The sequence below is a fragment of the Ceratotherium simum genome, chromosome 2 (genome assembly GCF_057802395.1).
Source record: "Ceratotherium simum simum isolate JZ-2026a chromosome 2, ASM5780239v1, whole genome shotgun sequence".
Taxonomy (NCBI): Eukaryota; Metazoa; Chordata; class Mammalia; order Perissodactyla; family Rhinocerotidae; genus Ceratotherium; species Ceratotherium simum.
In genome coordinates, this window is record NC_141901.1 from 58,582,011 (window position 1) to 58,597,986 (window position 15,976).

The following is a 15,976-nucleotide window of genomic DNA, read 5'->3' on the forward strand; positions in this document are numbered from 1 at the left end:
TCCTGACGCGCTGGGGATCCGAACCCCAGGCTGCCCCAGAGAAGCGAGCTCACTTAACCCTACGCCAGCCGGCCAGCCCCTGGAATTCATTTATTAATGCTTAAAGCTTCTGTTTAAATAAGGAATATGCTCCTTTAATGAAGACAGTCTGTTAAAACTGCAGTTTCACCAGGCCAACAGGAACCTCTCAAGGGGTGAAACTTACCTTGACTTACATACTTTTTTCTGAGACTAGATTCCTCAAAATACCAAACCAAAAACTGTATGACTTATCTTTGTGATACCCCAAAGCTGTTAGCACTGTGCTTTGCATATATTAGGTATTAAGTGTTTGAAAATACAGTTCCGATATATTATTTATGGTATATTAATGGGTTATTAATTCATTAGTAAACACCAGCTTTTTAGTCTTCTAAAATAGGACTAAATTTTTTTTTCCCCCCAAAGAAGGCACTTCGCTTCTCCTCTCCCCCTCCTTCAACACTTCCATCACATACAAGAAAGAAATCTCTGCCAGGGAAGGGGGACATGATACAGTCACTTTCCTAAGAGATCAGATAGTTGCGCCCCCAGAATGTGGAAATAGTATACCAATTGGAGGTTTGGGGGCTGAAACAATTTTTCTCAGAGTTTAAATGTTACTGGACTGACATTACTCAGCCCAGAGTCCCCTTAGGGCCCCGTAGATTGTTCCGGGCATCGGAGCGGCGCTGATTCGTACACCAGCCGCCGGCCGGCTCGCGCGCAGCCCGCTCCCTCCTCTTGCCGCTCCCATTGGCCGGGGCCGTTTCGGGGCCTTCGCTGCGCTCGGGGAGAGCCACGAACCCAACAGCCGCCCGAGCCCGCGGCCCGCGGCCGCGCTGGCGCAGCGCTGCCTCCGTCCAACAGTCGCGGCTCTCGCCCGGCTGCGGCGGCTCGCAGCCCCGCGCGAGTGGGGGATGTGGCGGGGAGAGTGGTCCCGCCAAGGTTCGGACGAAGACCTAGAAAATACCTTCGGGGCATGCGCCACAGGCCGTTAAGAGACACAAAACCGACGCCTCGGAGCCTGGAGCCCAGAGGGATGGGGCCAGGCGCCGAGTGGGCGCGGCGCGCCGCGGGCGGAGGATAAGGGCGCGCCGCAGGACTGCCGGCGGCGCAGGTGTGGCCGGCGCGGGTGTGGACACGGGCTGGTAACGTCATGTCGGGAGGGCGTGCGCGCGTGCGCGGGCGGCGGGGGCGGGGCCCGGAGCTAAATAAGGCTGCGGCTCCGCGGAATCCGCTAGTCTCCGCTGGTCTCCGCTGGTCTCCGCTTTGCCCTTCGCTTTGCCCTTCGCTTTGCCCTTCTGTTACATTTGGACGTGCTTCTTACTCGAAGGTAATAGATGCGACGACTCATGCTCTGGGAGTACGTAATGCTGGCTCGCTTGAGGGGGGTTTTGGAATACGAGTTAGAGAATATAACTCAGAAGTTAGGTGATTGTCATGTTGCTTACATTTTAGACTTTCTAGTTGATAGAGGCAAGTGTGCAATAGCGAACCGAAATTTAAATTCACGTCCATCAGTGAATTGAATAGGTGTTGGAGCATCTTTAGCTTACCAATGACTTGGACACTTTTTTCCCCTCGAAATTTCATTTTGATCATGTGTGAACGAATAGTTGAAAGCAGTTTAAATGAGGTTGAGGGAGTTAATGAAATAGTCACAACTGAGAGGGTTGTTCAGTTTATAGCAAATAAAACTAATAGTAAAAGGAAAGAATGGGTGTTATTGTATTTAGCTGGGTTTGGCATTGTGAAAATTTACTTAGGCTTTCTGAGCCTGTTTGCTGTTGTCTGAAAAAATACTTACTGAATAAATTCTGTGGATTAAATGGTAACGTAAAGAGAAACTCGCTCGCTCTCTTTTCCCTGTTGATCTAGGCGGCTGTTTTGTCCAGGCTCCTTCTCTTTATAAAAAGTAGTATTTTATATTTCCAGCTGAGTCGTTGCTGATTCCTAGAGCTTGAAGGATACATCCGCATTTTTGTCTCAACAAAACTTGGAAACAAAATGGAAGAAAGTGCCAAGGTGATGCTTCCCTTCTTAACCCCCTTGTATGACTCTCAAGAGTTAGCCGGGTGATGTACTGTGGTGTAATTACAAGCAAAATCCATCACATTTAGTTCCTAGCATTTCTTGAGGTGTATATTTCTCTCAAGGCTATATATAGAGGAAATTCCACATTTGGTGTATATAAAGTGAAATAAGTGTTTTTATTTTTATCGTTGTTATTTTGAGAAGCAGAATGTACTTGCGATAAAAACATTGCAATAGGGGAGAGAGACTGGGCTCAACTCCACAAATACAACAAAGACAGCTGGGGATTTAGAGCCTATGAGGAGAGTGAGGGGTCAGTGGATAGAAGAGAGGAGATGTTAAGGGTATGGGGATTCCTGCTAAATAGATTTAACAGAATTCTTGCTGAAGGCAGGCCAGAGTGATCAGATATCAAGGGTGGGGGGGGGATGAGGAATTTGGTGAGATACAGAGTTTGATCAGATGTCAAGGGTGGGGGGTTCTCTCTAAACTGATTTTGCAGGATTCTTGCTAAAAGTGAGCTAGGCAGGCCAAGGGGGTCTAGGACAGGGTCTAGGTCGAGGCCTAGTCAGAAGAGGACTCAAGTTTGGCCAAGGAGAGTCTTTGTCAAAAAGTTTCCAGCCTCCTGCCTACCTGGAATCCCAGGGTTTGGCAGTTCACTCCGCCAAAGGTCCCTTGTGACTAGGAGACTTAAAATTATTTCATTAAATGCATTAGTAAGTAATTTTCTCTTCAGCTGACTCTAAGCTATGGGAAGCATAAAGCCAGATTCTCACTTAATAAAGACATGAGAGGAGGGTTAGATGAGCTGTGGAGGAAATGCAGTGCCACCTAATGACAGAGGTGGTTGGAGGGCCAGTGTGTTCCACAAAATGATTGGGAGAAATAAAGCTGTTTTTTAATTTAATTCCTAAAGTCATGCATGATTTAGAACACTTAACTTTTTTTGTTTGTAAACTTTCAGTGCAATGGTGTGGTTGATGGTTATTTTGACCTCAGCAAGAAGGTAATCGAGTTTGACCCTCCATTATACAAGCAGCGTTACCACTTCGTTAAAGATTTAGTGAGTCGACATAACACCAAGAAGGTAGCTACCTATTTCTTTCCAAATGTTTAATTGTTAAGACTGTCTTATGAAATGTTTTGTCAAATAAAAATGAAATCTTAGTAAGGACTTAGTAAGCAGAGACTATTCAAAAAGATTATTGTAAGGAGGGAAAAGGATTATTGTAATAGGGCGAACACTGTGACCGTAAGATCCCCATGCCTCTCAATAGTTGGGCAAAAACTATTTTTAGAGAGGAGTTTTTAATAGAGGAGTAAACTAAGCTATAAAGAACTGGGTGAGAGAAGTAGGATAAAAGGGTGGTGTGATTGGGTAGTAGACCGTGTGACCCTGAGACCAGCCTGTTTTCTGGGAGGGATCCTTAAGTAGAGGCTACTTGTTTCCTCAGACTGAGGGCAGTCCAAAGTTCAGGGGCCTGAGGGAAGGAGAGAAGCTTGACCAAAGTTTGGTTTAACAAGAATTTTGCTCTGATCAGTGGGATAAGTAGTTAAGCTAATCACTCAAGGCACTAGGAGGTCTCTGAGAATGGGGGAAGATGGTACTTTCTGGAAGCCTGTTCTGGCACAGCTGGGTTCCTTTAACCTGTTTACCAGGAGCACAGGTAAAATTCAACATTGCCAGTTTCAAATGTGAAGAAAATCTTGACATTTTACCATTGGATGTGATCTTGTAGGTTGCACATTTCTAGAGAGTTTTGTCAGAACATCAGGCAGACCAGTCTTGTGGACATAGGTATTATGAGTCTTTATAATTAGATGATAATGAGCCTACTCAGCTAGTTTTCAGAGGACAATCATGATTTCATACAACATACAAACATCTGGCAGTAGATATCTGGTTATTAAACTATGGATTGGATGGTCTGGATGTAGACCAGATGCTGGTAAGTTGAATTTCTAGACGAAAGTCTTTTTTGTTTGTGTCACTTTCAAGACTTGCTTAAGACTCCTGTGTGAAGGCTTTCCTTGGTTTAACTACACCACTGCTGTTTCTATACTCATACACTGTGTTTACATCTTTGTAGCACATGTATTCAGTTGAAGCATCTAGAATTTAAGTATCTAAAATTTATCAGAACATTTCCCATCGTTAAGCAAGTGACACATGACTATATTATGGTTTTATTTCTGATACTCCCTCAAAAAATTTTGATCATATTTGACTTCTGGCTGTAAATGTCTTTGGAATATTAACATTCTATTTCATCTACAGGTTGCAGACTTAGGATGCGGTGACAATACGCTCTTATGGATGCTCAAAATCCACAGTCGCGCTGAACTGCTTGTTGGAGTAGATATCAATGAATCTAGGTTACGTTACTCATGGTAATACCTACTTCCTGAAAGAATTGCTCATTAATCTAAAACTAGTGGTACTATTAATTATACTTAGAGGAAGTGTCTATGTTATGCAACTTGTTTTAAAAGATCGGCACTATGAGAGCCTCAAGCTCACCAAATAACACTAATTGGCTGTACGTACTGTGACTAATACCTATGTTTTGTTTATATCAATGTAGAAAGTATAGCCTCACTTAAGTAATTATGGTAGTCAAAGCATCGGAATTCAATTTCAAATGGTGGAATGTAATTACTTTAATGCTGGACACACCATGATGACTTATAGAAGAGGATGTAAATTGCACCAGAGCACTGGGGCAAAGGCCCCAGGCCTCCTCCAGTTTGAACCAGAGCAGCTCTCCAATCTCTTTGATTTATATATTAGACTTCCAGAAATTGTTTCAAGAATATTCTTCTAAAGAACAAAAAGTTAAAAATCACTGATCCAGAGTGAACTGGGAGACCGAAACTATTAAAAATGAGAGCAATATCCAATATTCAGAACTCTTGTTCTCATTAGCCAGTTATTTCCCTGTGAGAGAAGAGGTTACCCTCTGACCTGGTGCTTAATACATCAAGTCATGGAAAACTGGCCATGTCAGACTTACCAGTGTAGGTAGAAGATAATTATCAAGATCACACAGTTCTGTAGCTGAGATTTTCTAAGTAAATTATTGTGTCCAGATGTTCCTTTCTAACACAAAAATGCTTTCGTAGGGATAAGCTATCTCCATCCTGGGGGAACCATCTAAGTCCCCGGGATCTGGATTTGACGGTTACTTTGTATGTTGGCTCTGCTGTGGAGAGAGACAGTCGTTTGCGTGGATTTGACTTGATAACATGTATTGAATTGTAAGTATTAAACTGATTCTTACTATATAAATTCATCTGAAAAATCTGAATGAATTAGCTCAGTAAATTTAGTGTCCTAAATATATATTTGTCATAATCTGAATTCTTATTTGTAAAGAAAATTGCTTATCAGTGGTAGTGTAATGTACATACTGACCTTGCTTTTCTTACTTAGCAGTGTATCTTGGAGATGATTGCACGTCAGACCTAAAGTGCTTCTGCGTTCTTATTGCTGTACATTTTCCCACTCTATGAATAACATAACGTGCTTATCTAGTGCCATGTTGAGGAGCACTTTTGATGACTTGATGTTACTTTTGTTATTGTAATACATGGCTTTGTATATATGTCATTTTTGCGTGTGTGACTATATCTGTAGTTTACATTCCTAGAAGTAAAATGCTGAGTCAAAGGATGTGTGTATTTGTAATTTTGATGGTCCTTTTAGTTATGGTGAAGGCTGCGCTGATAGAACAGAGGCCTCAAAATAGGGGTTTAAAGAGAGTAGAACCTTATTTCTCTTATCTGATTTGAGTGGTCCATGACTGGCAGTGGCTTGGCTCCTCGAAGTCACTCAGGAACCAAATTCCTTCTGTCTTGTTCTACCATCCCCTGGAATGTTAGACCCATCTGTATGCACATAGTTGGGTCACAGGCATATTTTTGTTCCAGTCCATGGGAGAGGGGAAAATCATAGAGGCATGTATGACAGATGTTTTATGACCCAGACCCAGGAGGCTCACATCTCTTCCACTCTATTTATGAGAATTTAGGCTTACAGTCACTGCTGGCTTGAAAAGGGCTGGAAATGTATCCTCTAACTGGACAGCCATATGCCTGTGACAGCTCTTACTAGGGAAGAAGGGTAGCATATAGATTTTGGTGGACAACTAGTAGAGACCACCACAAGTCATTGCTGAACTGCCCTCCCAAGCAGTTGTTCTGATGTGCCCTCCTATCGGCCATGCGGGGGGGTCTGCTTCCCCTTGACCTTCCCCTTCACCATCTATCTTTTCCAACTTTGACCTATCCCAGCTTTTTTACCTTTGATCTGATAGGAAGGATAATCTCAGTGTAGCTTCAATTTATATTTCTCTTGAGCAAAGGTACACTTTTCACTTGCTCAAGAGACATTGGTTTTCATTCTCTGAACTGTGTGTATCCTTAATGAATTTTTCTATTGGGTCTGTGGCATTTTTCTTACTGATTCATATGCTTTTTTTTTTTTTTTAATGTTAGAGGAATTAGCCCTTTAACCATGATACAGATTGCAGACATTTCTCCCAACCTTATTTTTCTTTATTTTTAGTAGTTTTGAAAAATAACACATTAAAAGTAATATTTTGGGGCAGAGGTACAGTTCTGTGGATTTTAACAGTTTAATGTAACCGTTACCAGTATCAGGGCATAGAACAGTTCCATTACCGAAGACAACTCCTACCCCATTGTGGCCATTTTGAGAACATTCTGATAGTATAATCCTATAGTGTGTGACATTTTGAGACTCTTTCACTCAGTTAATGCCTTTGAGATTTATCCAACTTCTTGTGTGCCAGTTTGTTCTGTTTAGTTCCTGAGTTGTGTTCAACGTATGGATGTGCCACCTTTTATCCTTTAACCCATTTAAGGATATTTGGGTTGTTTCCACTTTGGGGCGATTATGAATAGAACTGTTACAGACATTCACATACAGGCTTTGCACGAACACATGTCATTTCACCTGGGAGTGGGATACTGAGTCATGTGGTTTCAAGTGTGTGTGTGTGTTTTGCCTTTAGAATTTTTGTTTATTTCCTTCCCTCTATGGATTTGAGTTTTATTTGCTCTCTCTCCTTAACTTCTTGGAATACTTATCAGCTGACTGATTTTTCAGCTTTTCTAATGTATAGATTTAAAGCAGTACTTTTCCCTTAAGTATAGTACAGCTGTAACTAAAGTTTTGACATGCAGTATTTGCACTGATGAAGCAAAGAAGCCAAATAGAAGAGGCTGCTAGATTTGACAGGTTGGAGACCATTCTTGACTAGTGTCCAGGTCCTCAATTCACCTTCTATGCTTCTTCCTATAGCTGGTTGAAAGGTCGTGATGCTTCCTCCCATCACCATCCTGCTGAGAAATGGTGCTTATGGGGAGATGCACAGGCTCGAAGGCATATTTGCCCTAAAATGGCATCTCAGTCTGTCAGTTCATGTTGTCTCTTGAGAAACTGCATTTTTCAGGCAAAGGTTCTATCTTTAAATTGCTTCTACCTTCTGTTGCTCTGCAAGGCAAAGATACATAGGTGGGTTAGATGAACATGTAGCATCGGAATATATGTTCCCTGGTCCAGGTGGCTGCCTACACTGGGACAGCTGATCTGGTTCTTCAGTGTGTATGGGCAGTCTCTACCGGGACCTGCTGCCAAAGCCCACAACAGGTGTTAAAGGCATGTTGCGGTCTCAGCGCCGGCAGGGCTCCCGGGAGCTTGCCATCCCCTTGCAGACTTGAACCTATCTTTATTATTGGTGCTGCAGACTTCCCATTCAGTCCCTGGCACTTGGCTACAAATCAGTTGGCCCTCTGGCAAGCTCCGGGCCAGGTGACCTGCAAATTTCCATCTCCCTTCCCCAGTTTCCCCCTTGGAATGTGGAAACCTTTGTGCAGCATTGAAGCAGAGAGTGGGTCAGGTCTGCTAACTCTAACTCAGCCTGTTAACTCGTCACGAGGTGCTGCCACCTTACTGAGGGAGCCCCAGGTTTCTTAGAGGGTGTGGGGAGCTGGGTGGGAGTAGAGAAACCAGAGGCACGTGAGGAGTGTTGTGATAAGGTTTTGTCCTCGAAGCCTGGGGAAGGAAATTGTCTCCCTGCCTCTTATTCATAGTGGCTCCAGAGTTTGCTTGTGGATTGGTCTGAAGCTCAGGCCCCTGTGAAGCACTTTGATGGATATCTGGTTTCTTTAAGGCAAATTGATTTAGATGGGATGTCCGACAAGACTATCAGACACATTTTTTGGGGTAACTTAATTTTTACATAGTTGCAAATTTACAGAAAAGCTACAGGAATAGTACAAGAAACTCTCATGTCCTGCATCCAGATTCACCAGTTGTTTACATTTGACTCCATTTACTTTGTCTTTTTCTCTAAATATATTTATTTGAAAATTTTTTATCTGAACCATTTGAAAGTTGGAGGCATCATATCCCTTTACCCTAAATACCCTAGTATATATTTTCTAAGAACAAGGACTTTTTCTTACATAACCGTGGTATAATTATATCAGGAAATTTAACATTGATACAATACTATTATCCAATCTATAACCCATACTCAAAATTAATTAGTTATTCCAATAATGTCCTTCTTATAGCTGTTTTCATATTTTCATATTTAGCTCTCATTTAAAATGGTCCAGGATTGTAGTGCATTTAGTTGTCATGTCTCTTTGGTCTCCTTTAATCTGGAACAGGTGTGCTCAGTCTTTCATTATTTGTCCTTGATATTTCTGAGGAATACCTGCTAATTATCTTGTAGGGTGTCAATTTCCTCATTATACATTCAGGGTATGCATTTTTGACAGGAATACCATAGAAGTGATATTGTGTCCTTACTGGTGTATCATATCAGGGAGGTACCTGCTCAGATACCTTTTTTAAGAGGTATTGACAGTGAGGCCCAGAGAGCACAGCAAAGGACTTTAGTTGGATAGGAGGACACCACAGGCAAAGGGAAGGATGGGAATTGTTTTTAGGCCATTTAAGCACTATTACATATATACAAAGAAGGGATAAATCAATGTAAAGACAGAAATTGTTTTGCTAAATCAATTAGGAAATTCTTGCAAGTGAAGCTAGATTTTATTGTATCTCTCTTATTTACCATTTTAGAATAGAACATTTGAATTCAGAAGATCTGGCCAGGTTTCCTGAAGTTGTATTTGGATACTTCTCTCCAACCATGATAGTCATCAGCACACCAAACTCTGAATTCAATCCCCTGTTTCCACTGGACAATGCCTTAAGAGATCTAGATCACAAATTTGAGTGGAACAGAATGCAATTTCAGACCTGGTGAGTTCTTAAAGTGTTTTTGTTTACAGTCATGCGGCGCTTAACCATGGGGATACGTTCTGAGAAATGAGGGGTGTTAAACTACTGTTGACCTTCTGTCTTTCACCCCCGAATTTAATGCCTTTCCAATAACTAAACATTGTGGCTGTAACTTTTACAGTTTGAGGTAGAACAGCAAAACCATGAAATTTTTAGCTGCTTGATAATTTCATGGCTAGAAGATTTGTTCTTACTGCAGATCTTACCAACCTCAGCATAGAATTATTTTTCTTATTAAGTTGAGAAATTGACCTTTTCACTTAAAGGAAGCACTTTTATAGCTTCTCTTTGGCATATCCAAATTGCCAGTATCACTACTCTTGAGTTTTGGGGCCATTATTAAATAAAATAAGGGTTATTAGAACACAGGCAGTGAGATACCAAGACAGTTGATCTGATAACCAAGACAGTTGATCTGATAACCAAGACAGTTGATCTGATAACCAAGACAGTTTATCTGATAACCAAGATGGCTACTGACTAATGGGGGGTAGTATAGACAGTGTGAATACCCTAGACAAAGGGATGATTCAAATCCTGGGCGGGATCGAGCAGGATGGCATGAGTGCGATTTCATCACCAAATTTAAAACTTGTGAATTGTTTATTTCTGGAATTTTCCATTTCATATTTTTGGACCATGGTTGCCTATGGGTAACTGAAACCATGGAAAGCAAAACTGTGGATAAGGGGGACACTTAATGTATTTAACAGTAGCTCTAAGTTTTGAAAAATTATTTTTCCCGTTTTGATTTCAGGGCTTTAGATGTGGCAAATCGCTACAATTACTCTGTGGAGTTTACTGGTGTGGGGGAACCACCAGCAGGAGCTGAGAACGTTGGATATTGTACCCAGATAGGGATCTTCCGGAAAAATGAAGCAAAGGCAACTGAATCGTGCGTTTCAGAGCAGGATGGTGAACATGCTTATAAACTTGTGAGTATTCTTCCTGAGGTAGCTCTCAAGGCAAGAAGTATATTTATTAGGACGGTGAGCTCTTTTTATAAGAGTCCCCAATGGAGAGAGAAGTGTGAATGACCTTATTTTGAGGTTGACCCTAGGAGAATCATTCATGCCCCCCCAGCTGCTGTCAGAATTGGTCTACAGCGGCCCTTGAGACTGCCTGGCCTTTTGCCGTGTCTCAAAGCATATTACAGAGAATAATCTGCTGGAGTCTGCTTAGAATACTTCCAAGCTGTTTGTGCCAGCAGCTCCGCTTTTGTAATCTGTTTGGATCCTCAGAAGGAAAGAGGAAAGAGGAAAGCCAGCAGCAGTTCCTCTGCAGCTTGGCTCAGGAAATGACTTGGAACTGAGCCTCCAGGCCTCTCAGACCCTTTTGGTTTAAGGAGGTACGGTGAAGAATAAACACAATTTTCCCTTTGAATTAACGTTTTTCTTTTTTACCCTTTTCCTTCCAATATCAAGTAGGAATAAGGTTGGTGTGAATTGGTGGAAACTTGGCTGGGAGACTTTGTGCATTAGAATTCTGAAAGCAAATCAGTTAATGTCTGTGTCAATAGTTGACTCCTGTTAACAACGTGGCATTTTCGATTCGTAAGGTTTGATGAATGTACATATGGTTAATATGTATATGCAGTTATTTATTTATTTTTTTGAGGAAGATTGGCCCTGCACTAACATCTGTTGCCAATCTTCCTCTTTTCTTTTTTCTCCCCAAAGCCCCAGTACATAGTTGTATAGTATAGTTGTGGAGTTGTAGCTCTGTGTGGGACACTGCCTCAGCATGGCTTGATGCGTGGTGAGTAGGTCAGTGCCCAGGATCTGAACCAGTGAACCCCGGGCCGCTGAAGCGGAACGTGTGAACTTAACTGCTATGCCACCGGGCCGGCCCCTGCAGTTAATTCTTACTGTGGTAAAATGTTGTTAATAGTTTGGAAAATTTTCCTATATTCTTAAGTGTTGTTTTTTCCTCCCTTCAGCTTTATACAGTCTCATATCCGAGTTTACAGCAAGAAAAAGTCCGTAAATTTGTAGTGCTTAATGAAGTGTACCGAGAAGTCTACATCATGAGACGTAGATTTATTCGAATTCTGATACCAATGGATGACTCTGAATTTAATAATTCAGAAGACAGTGACGCTTCAGAGACTGAGTTCAAAGACAGGTTTGTTGGACCACCAGCCTTCACAGAAGCCCAGAAAGCTGAGTTCAGACTCCTTGGACCGGCCTTCACAGAAGCCGAGAAAACCGAGTTCGTACTCCTTGGACCGGCCTTCACAGAAGCCGAGAAAACTAACATAGTGAATTCTCCCAAACCTTTTTGTGTTGGAAATGAGTTTTGTGTACCCCTAGAAAGGCTTCTTGCTTATCCCAAGGTGAACCGCATATGTGATAACATAGAGATGCTGAGAACGTACATTGCTGACACAGTAACACTGAGCAGCGATGGTTCCACAATGAAGGTTGAAATACCTGATCATGATGATTACTGAGCCATCCTTGTTTCCTGAAATTCAGGGTCTTGGCAATAGTTGGATTCATTTAGAATTTAAACTTTTTGTGTAGTCATAATTCAAGAAACCCTTGAAATTTCCTATCGAACATTGTTAGTGGTGTTTTTTTAAATATGCTTTTTTGGGGGGTAGGTATTGAGAGTTTTATAACATGCCTCTGTATACGTTTTTTGTGTTAGAGCCATATGTTGAATGTGACATTAAAAATTTTGAAAGAAAAGTGAATTGTCAAATACTTTTAAAACCTTTTCCCAGGGGGTAAGAGGCACTTTAAGAATCTTTCTAGGATTCTGGAGTTCTTTTGGGCTAAATTCTAACCTCTGTAATACTTCACCTGAAACATCATAGAAAAGAGGAATGCAGGTGTTTGAAGGGAACGGAAGCCTCTCATGATGTGAACAGTCCACAGTTTTTGAGCACCCACTCTCTTTGAGAACTTGCCTGTTGGAATTGGGGTGGTAATAGGAATGGGAGAGAGAAATGCAGCTTCACACAACGGGGGAAACACAGTGGTCTTCGTGAGAGACATTTCTTTCTGAGGCACAGGAGTGCAGAGGGAAGCCGACCAGGCATGGCGGGTCTGCTGCCACAGGACCCACATGTCCATCTTGCTGCTTTGCTCTCAGGGACAGAGATGGATGATTGAGCTTTAGCTGCCACTTGCACATTCCAAACCAGCAGAAAGGAAAAAGAAAAAAAGGGACAAAGGGCATGTGTTGGCTGTCTGGTAAGGTTTGCTGCAAGTTGTTATACACCACTACTGCTGCTTGTTGACCAGATTGAAGTCTCTTGGCCATACCTTGCAGCAAAGGAAGCTGGTAAGTGTAGACCTTTATTCTGGGAGGTCCATGCCCACTTGGCCTTCTGCCAAGGAATAAGGGCTGAAAAGACAATGTGGCAACTTGCCAGCCTATGCTACAACTGGAATAGCCTGATTAACCTGGAACAAGCTGTGGCTGTGCAGAGTTGGTGCCTGGCAAGGGCTTCCTGGAGGCCATAATACTCAAGCTGAGTGTTTGGGGTTAATACAGTCATGCACTACATAACGATGTTTCAGTCGATGACTGACCACATAAGACACTGGTCTCATATTAGTGCCATATAGCCTGTGTGTATGGTAGGCTATACCATCTAGGTTCGTGTAAGTACACTCGATGGTGTTCACACAAGGACATATTTCTCAGAATGTATCCCCATCTGTAAATGACAGATGATAGAAAGTGGATTTAGAGGGTGGGTGGGGGAAGAGATTCTAGAAGAGAATAGTCTATTAATCACATAACTCTAGTGAACCAGCTGTTCTCTCCTTACATTTCATTGACTGCTCCATCAGATCCACCCCCCCGCCCGCCCCGTGTCCTTACACTGATGTTCCCTTCTGAAAGCGTATGATCTAAAGATTTACCCTTCCTTCCCTCCCCTCCCCACCTCCACAAAAGGCCCTCTGTGTGCCCTCAAATTTCTAGGCCTCTCACAACTTTCACCTTAGGGCATCCTTCTCGGTGTTGCTCTTCTGTGTTACAGGCAAGATGTCTAGACAAGGCTAGCCCTTTCTCCAAAGTCAACACATTAACTTTATTCCAAGTTGAACCACTCATGACTGCCCTGAGTGATGGCAGCTTCTCTTCCTCATGGCCCCAGCCAGTCTCTGTGCTACTCCTGTACCTACATTCTTGACGTTTGTCTTGACCACACTGCCTATCTTGAAACAGACCTTTCTTTGCCCATTCAAAGGTTCATGAATGCTTTAAGCCAGAGGTCAGCAAATGCTCTTGTACGGACAGAGTAAATCTTTTCAACTTTGCAGCTGTTAAACCCTGAGTTGAGGTGGAAAAGCAGCCAATAGATGACACGTAAACAAGTGGATGTGGCTGTGTCCCAGTAAGATGTTAATTAGAAAGCAGCTGCCGGTTTGGCTATAGTTTGCAGACCCTTGTTTTAAACAAAAAGTCATATACCGTTCCTTACTCTTCAGCAGCACAGAAATCAAGGTCTTTCTAAAGGGAAAAAAGTAGAGACTTAATTTCCTATTGCTGTAAATGCAGCCAAAGTCAGGTTTGCTAAGGGACTTGTTAGCCCACTTGTGTGTATAATGGGGGCCATAACCATATCATGGAGTTCTTGTAGGCACCAAGAATAGTGCTTGGCCCAGGGTAATGTTCCGTCTTCGGTAGCTGTGTTAATCTCAGGCTCATTCTTGTATCCAGGCAGCCAATTCTCACGGCGATGCATATTGCAGACCTAGAAAGTGAACACAATCATTCTTCTACAACGTTCTTTCTGAAGCAGCATGATCAAACACCTAATTAGTTAAAAAAAAACAAACTGGCAACTCTATCCTTTGTATGTATAGAACCTTTTCTGCTCTATACACAGAATGAGTTGGTATAGTTGCCAGATTTCAAGTGTCTCACAGACTCTCGAAGCATGGGGACCTGCAGAAATGAGGTCTAGTCCTCTCCGGCCACTGCCTCTGTTAGACTTGCCATCTGCTCACTCTTCACTGCCCCTCCCATGGCGTGCCCAGCTCACTGGAAACCTGCCCCCCAGGGGGCACTGCTGGATGGCCAGTCCCTCTTCATCTCTACGTTTCTGAGAATAATTTTCCAGGAACTTCTTGCGAAAGGGGACACAAAAGGAATTTTTTTGTGTGTGAGGAGGACTAGCCCTGAGCTAACATCTGATGCCAATCCTGCCCTTTTTTCTTGAGGAAGATTGGTCCTGAGCTAACATCCATGGCCATCTTCCTCTACTTTATATGGGACGCCGCCACAGCACGGCTTAACAAGCGGTGTGTCCGTGCGTGCCCGGGATCCGAACCTGTGAACCCTGGGCCGCTGCAGAGCGCGCGCACTTAACCGTTTGCGCCACCGGGCTGGCCCCAGGAATGTTTCTAAATTCTTGAATATATGAAAATGTTTATCCTATCTTCATATCTGAAATGTCACAATCATATGCCTTAGTATGAGTGGGGTTTCCCCCCCATATGGTGGGATACATATCAGTAGGCCCTTTCTATCCAGGGAAATGTTTTTATATAATTTCTTTAATAAATCTTCCCTTTGCTTTCTTGTTGGAGAACTCCTACTGGTTATATATTGTATCTTACATGTTGGCTAAAGCTGATTTCCTGCTGTCATAAAACCAGGGCTAAGCACGGCTTTTAGATCCTATGGTTTGAGCAGCTTTTGGCTGCAGAGACTGTGGGGAGGGAGGGAAACACAAGATCTTAAACTTGGGTTCTGGCTGAAACTTGACCTTAAGGTGTTTGAAGTCTTGGTGGGGAAGGTGGTTGCTGCTACCTTTCCCCAGTTCTCCAAAAACAAAAACACAGAGAAAAAACTTCGCTGCCAATTAAAAACTGCAAATTGTTTTTTTCTATAATCTAAAAAAATAAAATTTTAAAAGCAATACTGTAAAAATTAACACAATTCAGAACTTTATAGGATTTAAAGGAAATTTTAGGGCCGGCCCCATGGCTTAGCGGTTAAGTGCGCGCACTCCGCTGCTGGCGGCGCGGGGTTCGGATCCCGGGTGCGCACCGACGCACCGCTTCTCTGGCCATGCTGAGGCCACATCCCACATACAGCAACTAGAAGGATGTGAAGCTATGACATACAACTATCTACTGGGGCTTTGGGGGAAAATAAATAAATAAATAAATAAAATTATAAATTAAAAAAAATAAAGGAAATTTTATAATAAAGACTAAACTTTTTCCTTAATATCTGCCCTCCATCACCATCTTGGGAGTCCCTGCCTCTCAAATTCACTGCTTCTCTTGCAAGGAGCAGCCCTGCCCACCATTCCTCAGAGAATTCCAGTGGATAAAATGTCTATTTTCTGATATCAACTATTTTACATAAATGATATTTACTATATGTTTTGATGCAGCTTCCTTTACCATTAGCAACATATTTTATAAATTCATTTCCATCTATCTGTACTCCATTCTTTTTAATGAATACATGGGCCTTTTTACAAAACATTAATAGTAATGCAAGTTCATGCTAAAAAAATTCAGACCGCTCATAAGGATGTAAAGAAGAAATTAAATATCCCTTAACAGTTTGCCCCCCAACCTGCCTCCATTTCATTCCCTAGAA

The 15,976-nt window shown here is 42.4% G+C and overlaps 1 protein-coding gene across 1 annotated transcript; it reads left to right on the top strand.

The window, feature by feature from the left end:
* Positions 1-1,237: 1,237 nt before the first annotated feature.
* Positions 1,238-12,106, top strand: HENMT1 (HEN methyltransferase 1). The gene is made up of 8 exons (XM_087446364.1): positions 1,238-1,354; positions 1,957-2,046; positions 3,020-3,142; positions 4,334-4,446; positions 5,179-5,313; positions 9,176-9,358; positions 10,155-10,332; positions 11,337-12,106. Exons 2-8 carry the CDS (start codon positions 2,029-2,031, stop codon positions 11,847-11,849), a joined length of 1,263 nt encoding a protein of 420 aa, XP_087302490.1. The 5' UTR covers positions 1,238-1,354; positions 1,957-2,028; the 3' UTR covers positions 11,850-12,106.
* The last annotated feature ends 3,870 nt before the right edge of the window (positions 12,107-15,976 follow it).

Bases quoted from the DNA above. Each gene is read 5' to 3' on its own strand.
- HENMT1 (XM_087446364.1), top strand. The intron at 4,447-5,178 runs GTAATACCTACT...ATGCTTTCGTAG, and splicing joins TCTAGGTTACGTTACTCATG to GGATAAGCTATCTCCATCCT. The intron at 9,359-10,154 runs GTGAGTTCTTAA...TTTTGATTTCAG, and splicing joins AGAATGCAATTTCAGACCTG to GGCTTTAGATGTGGCAAATC.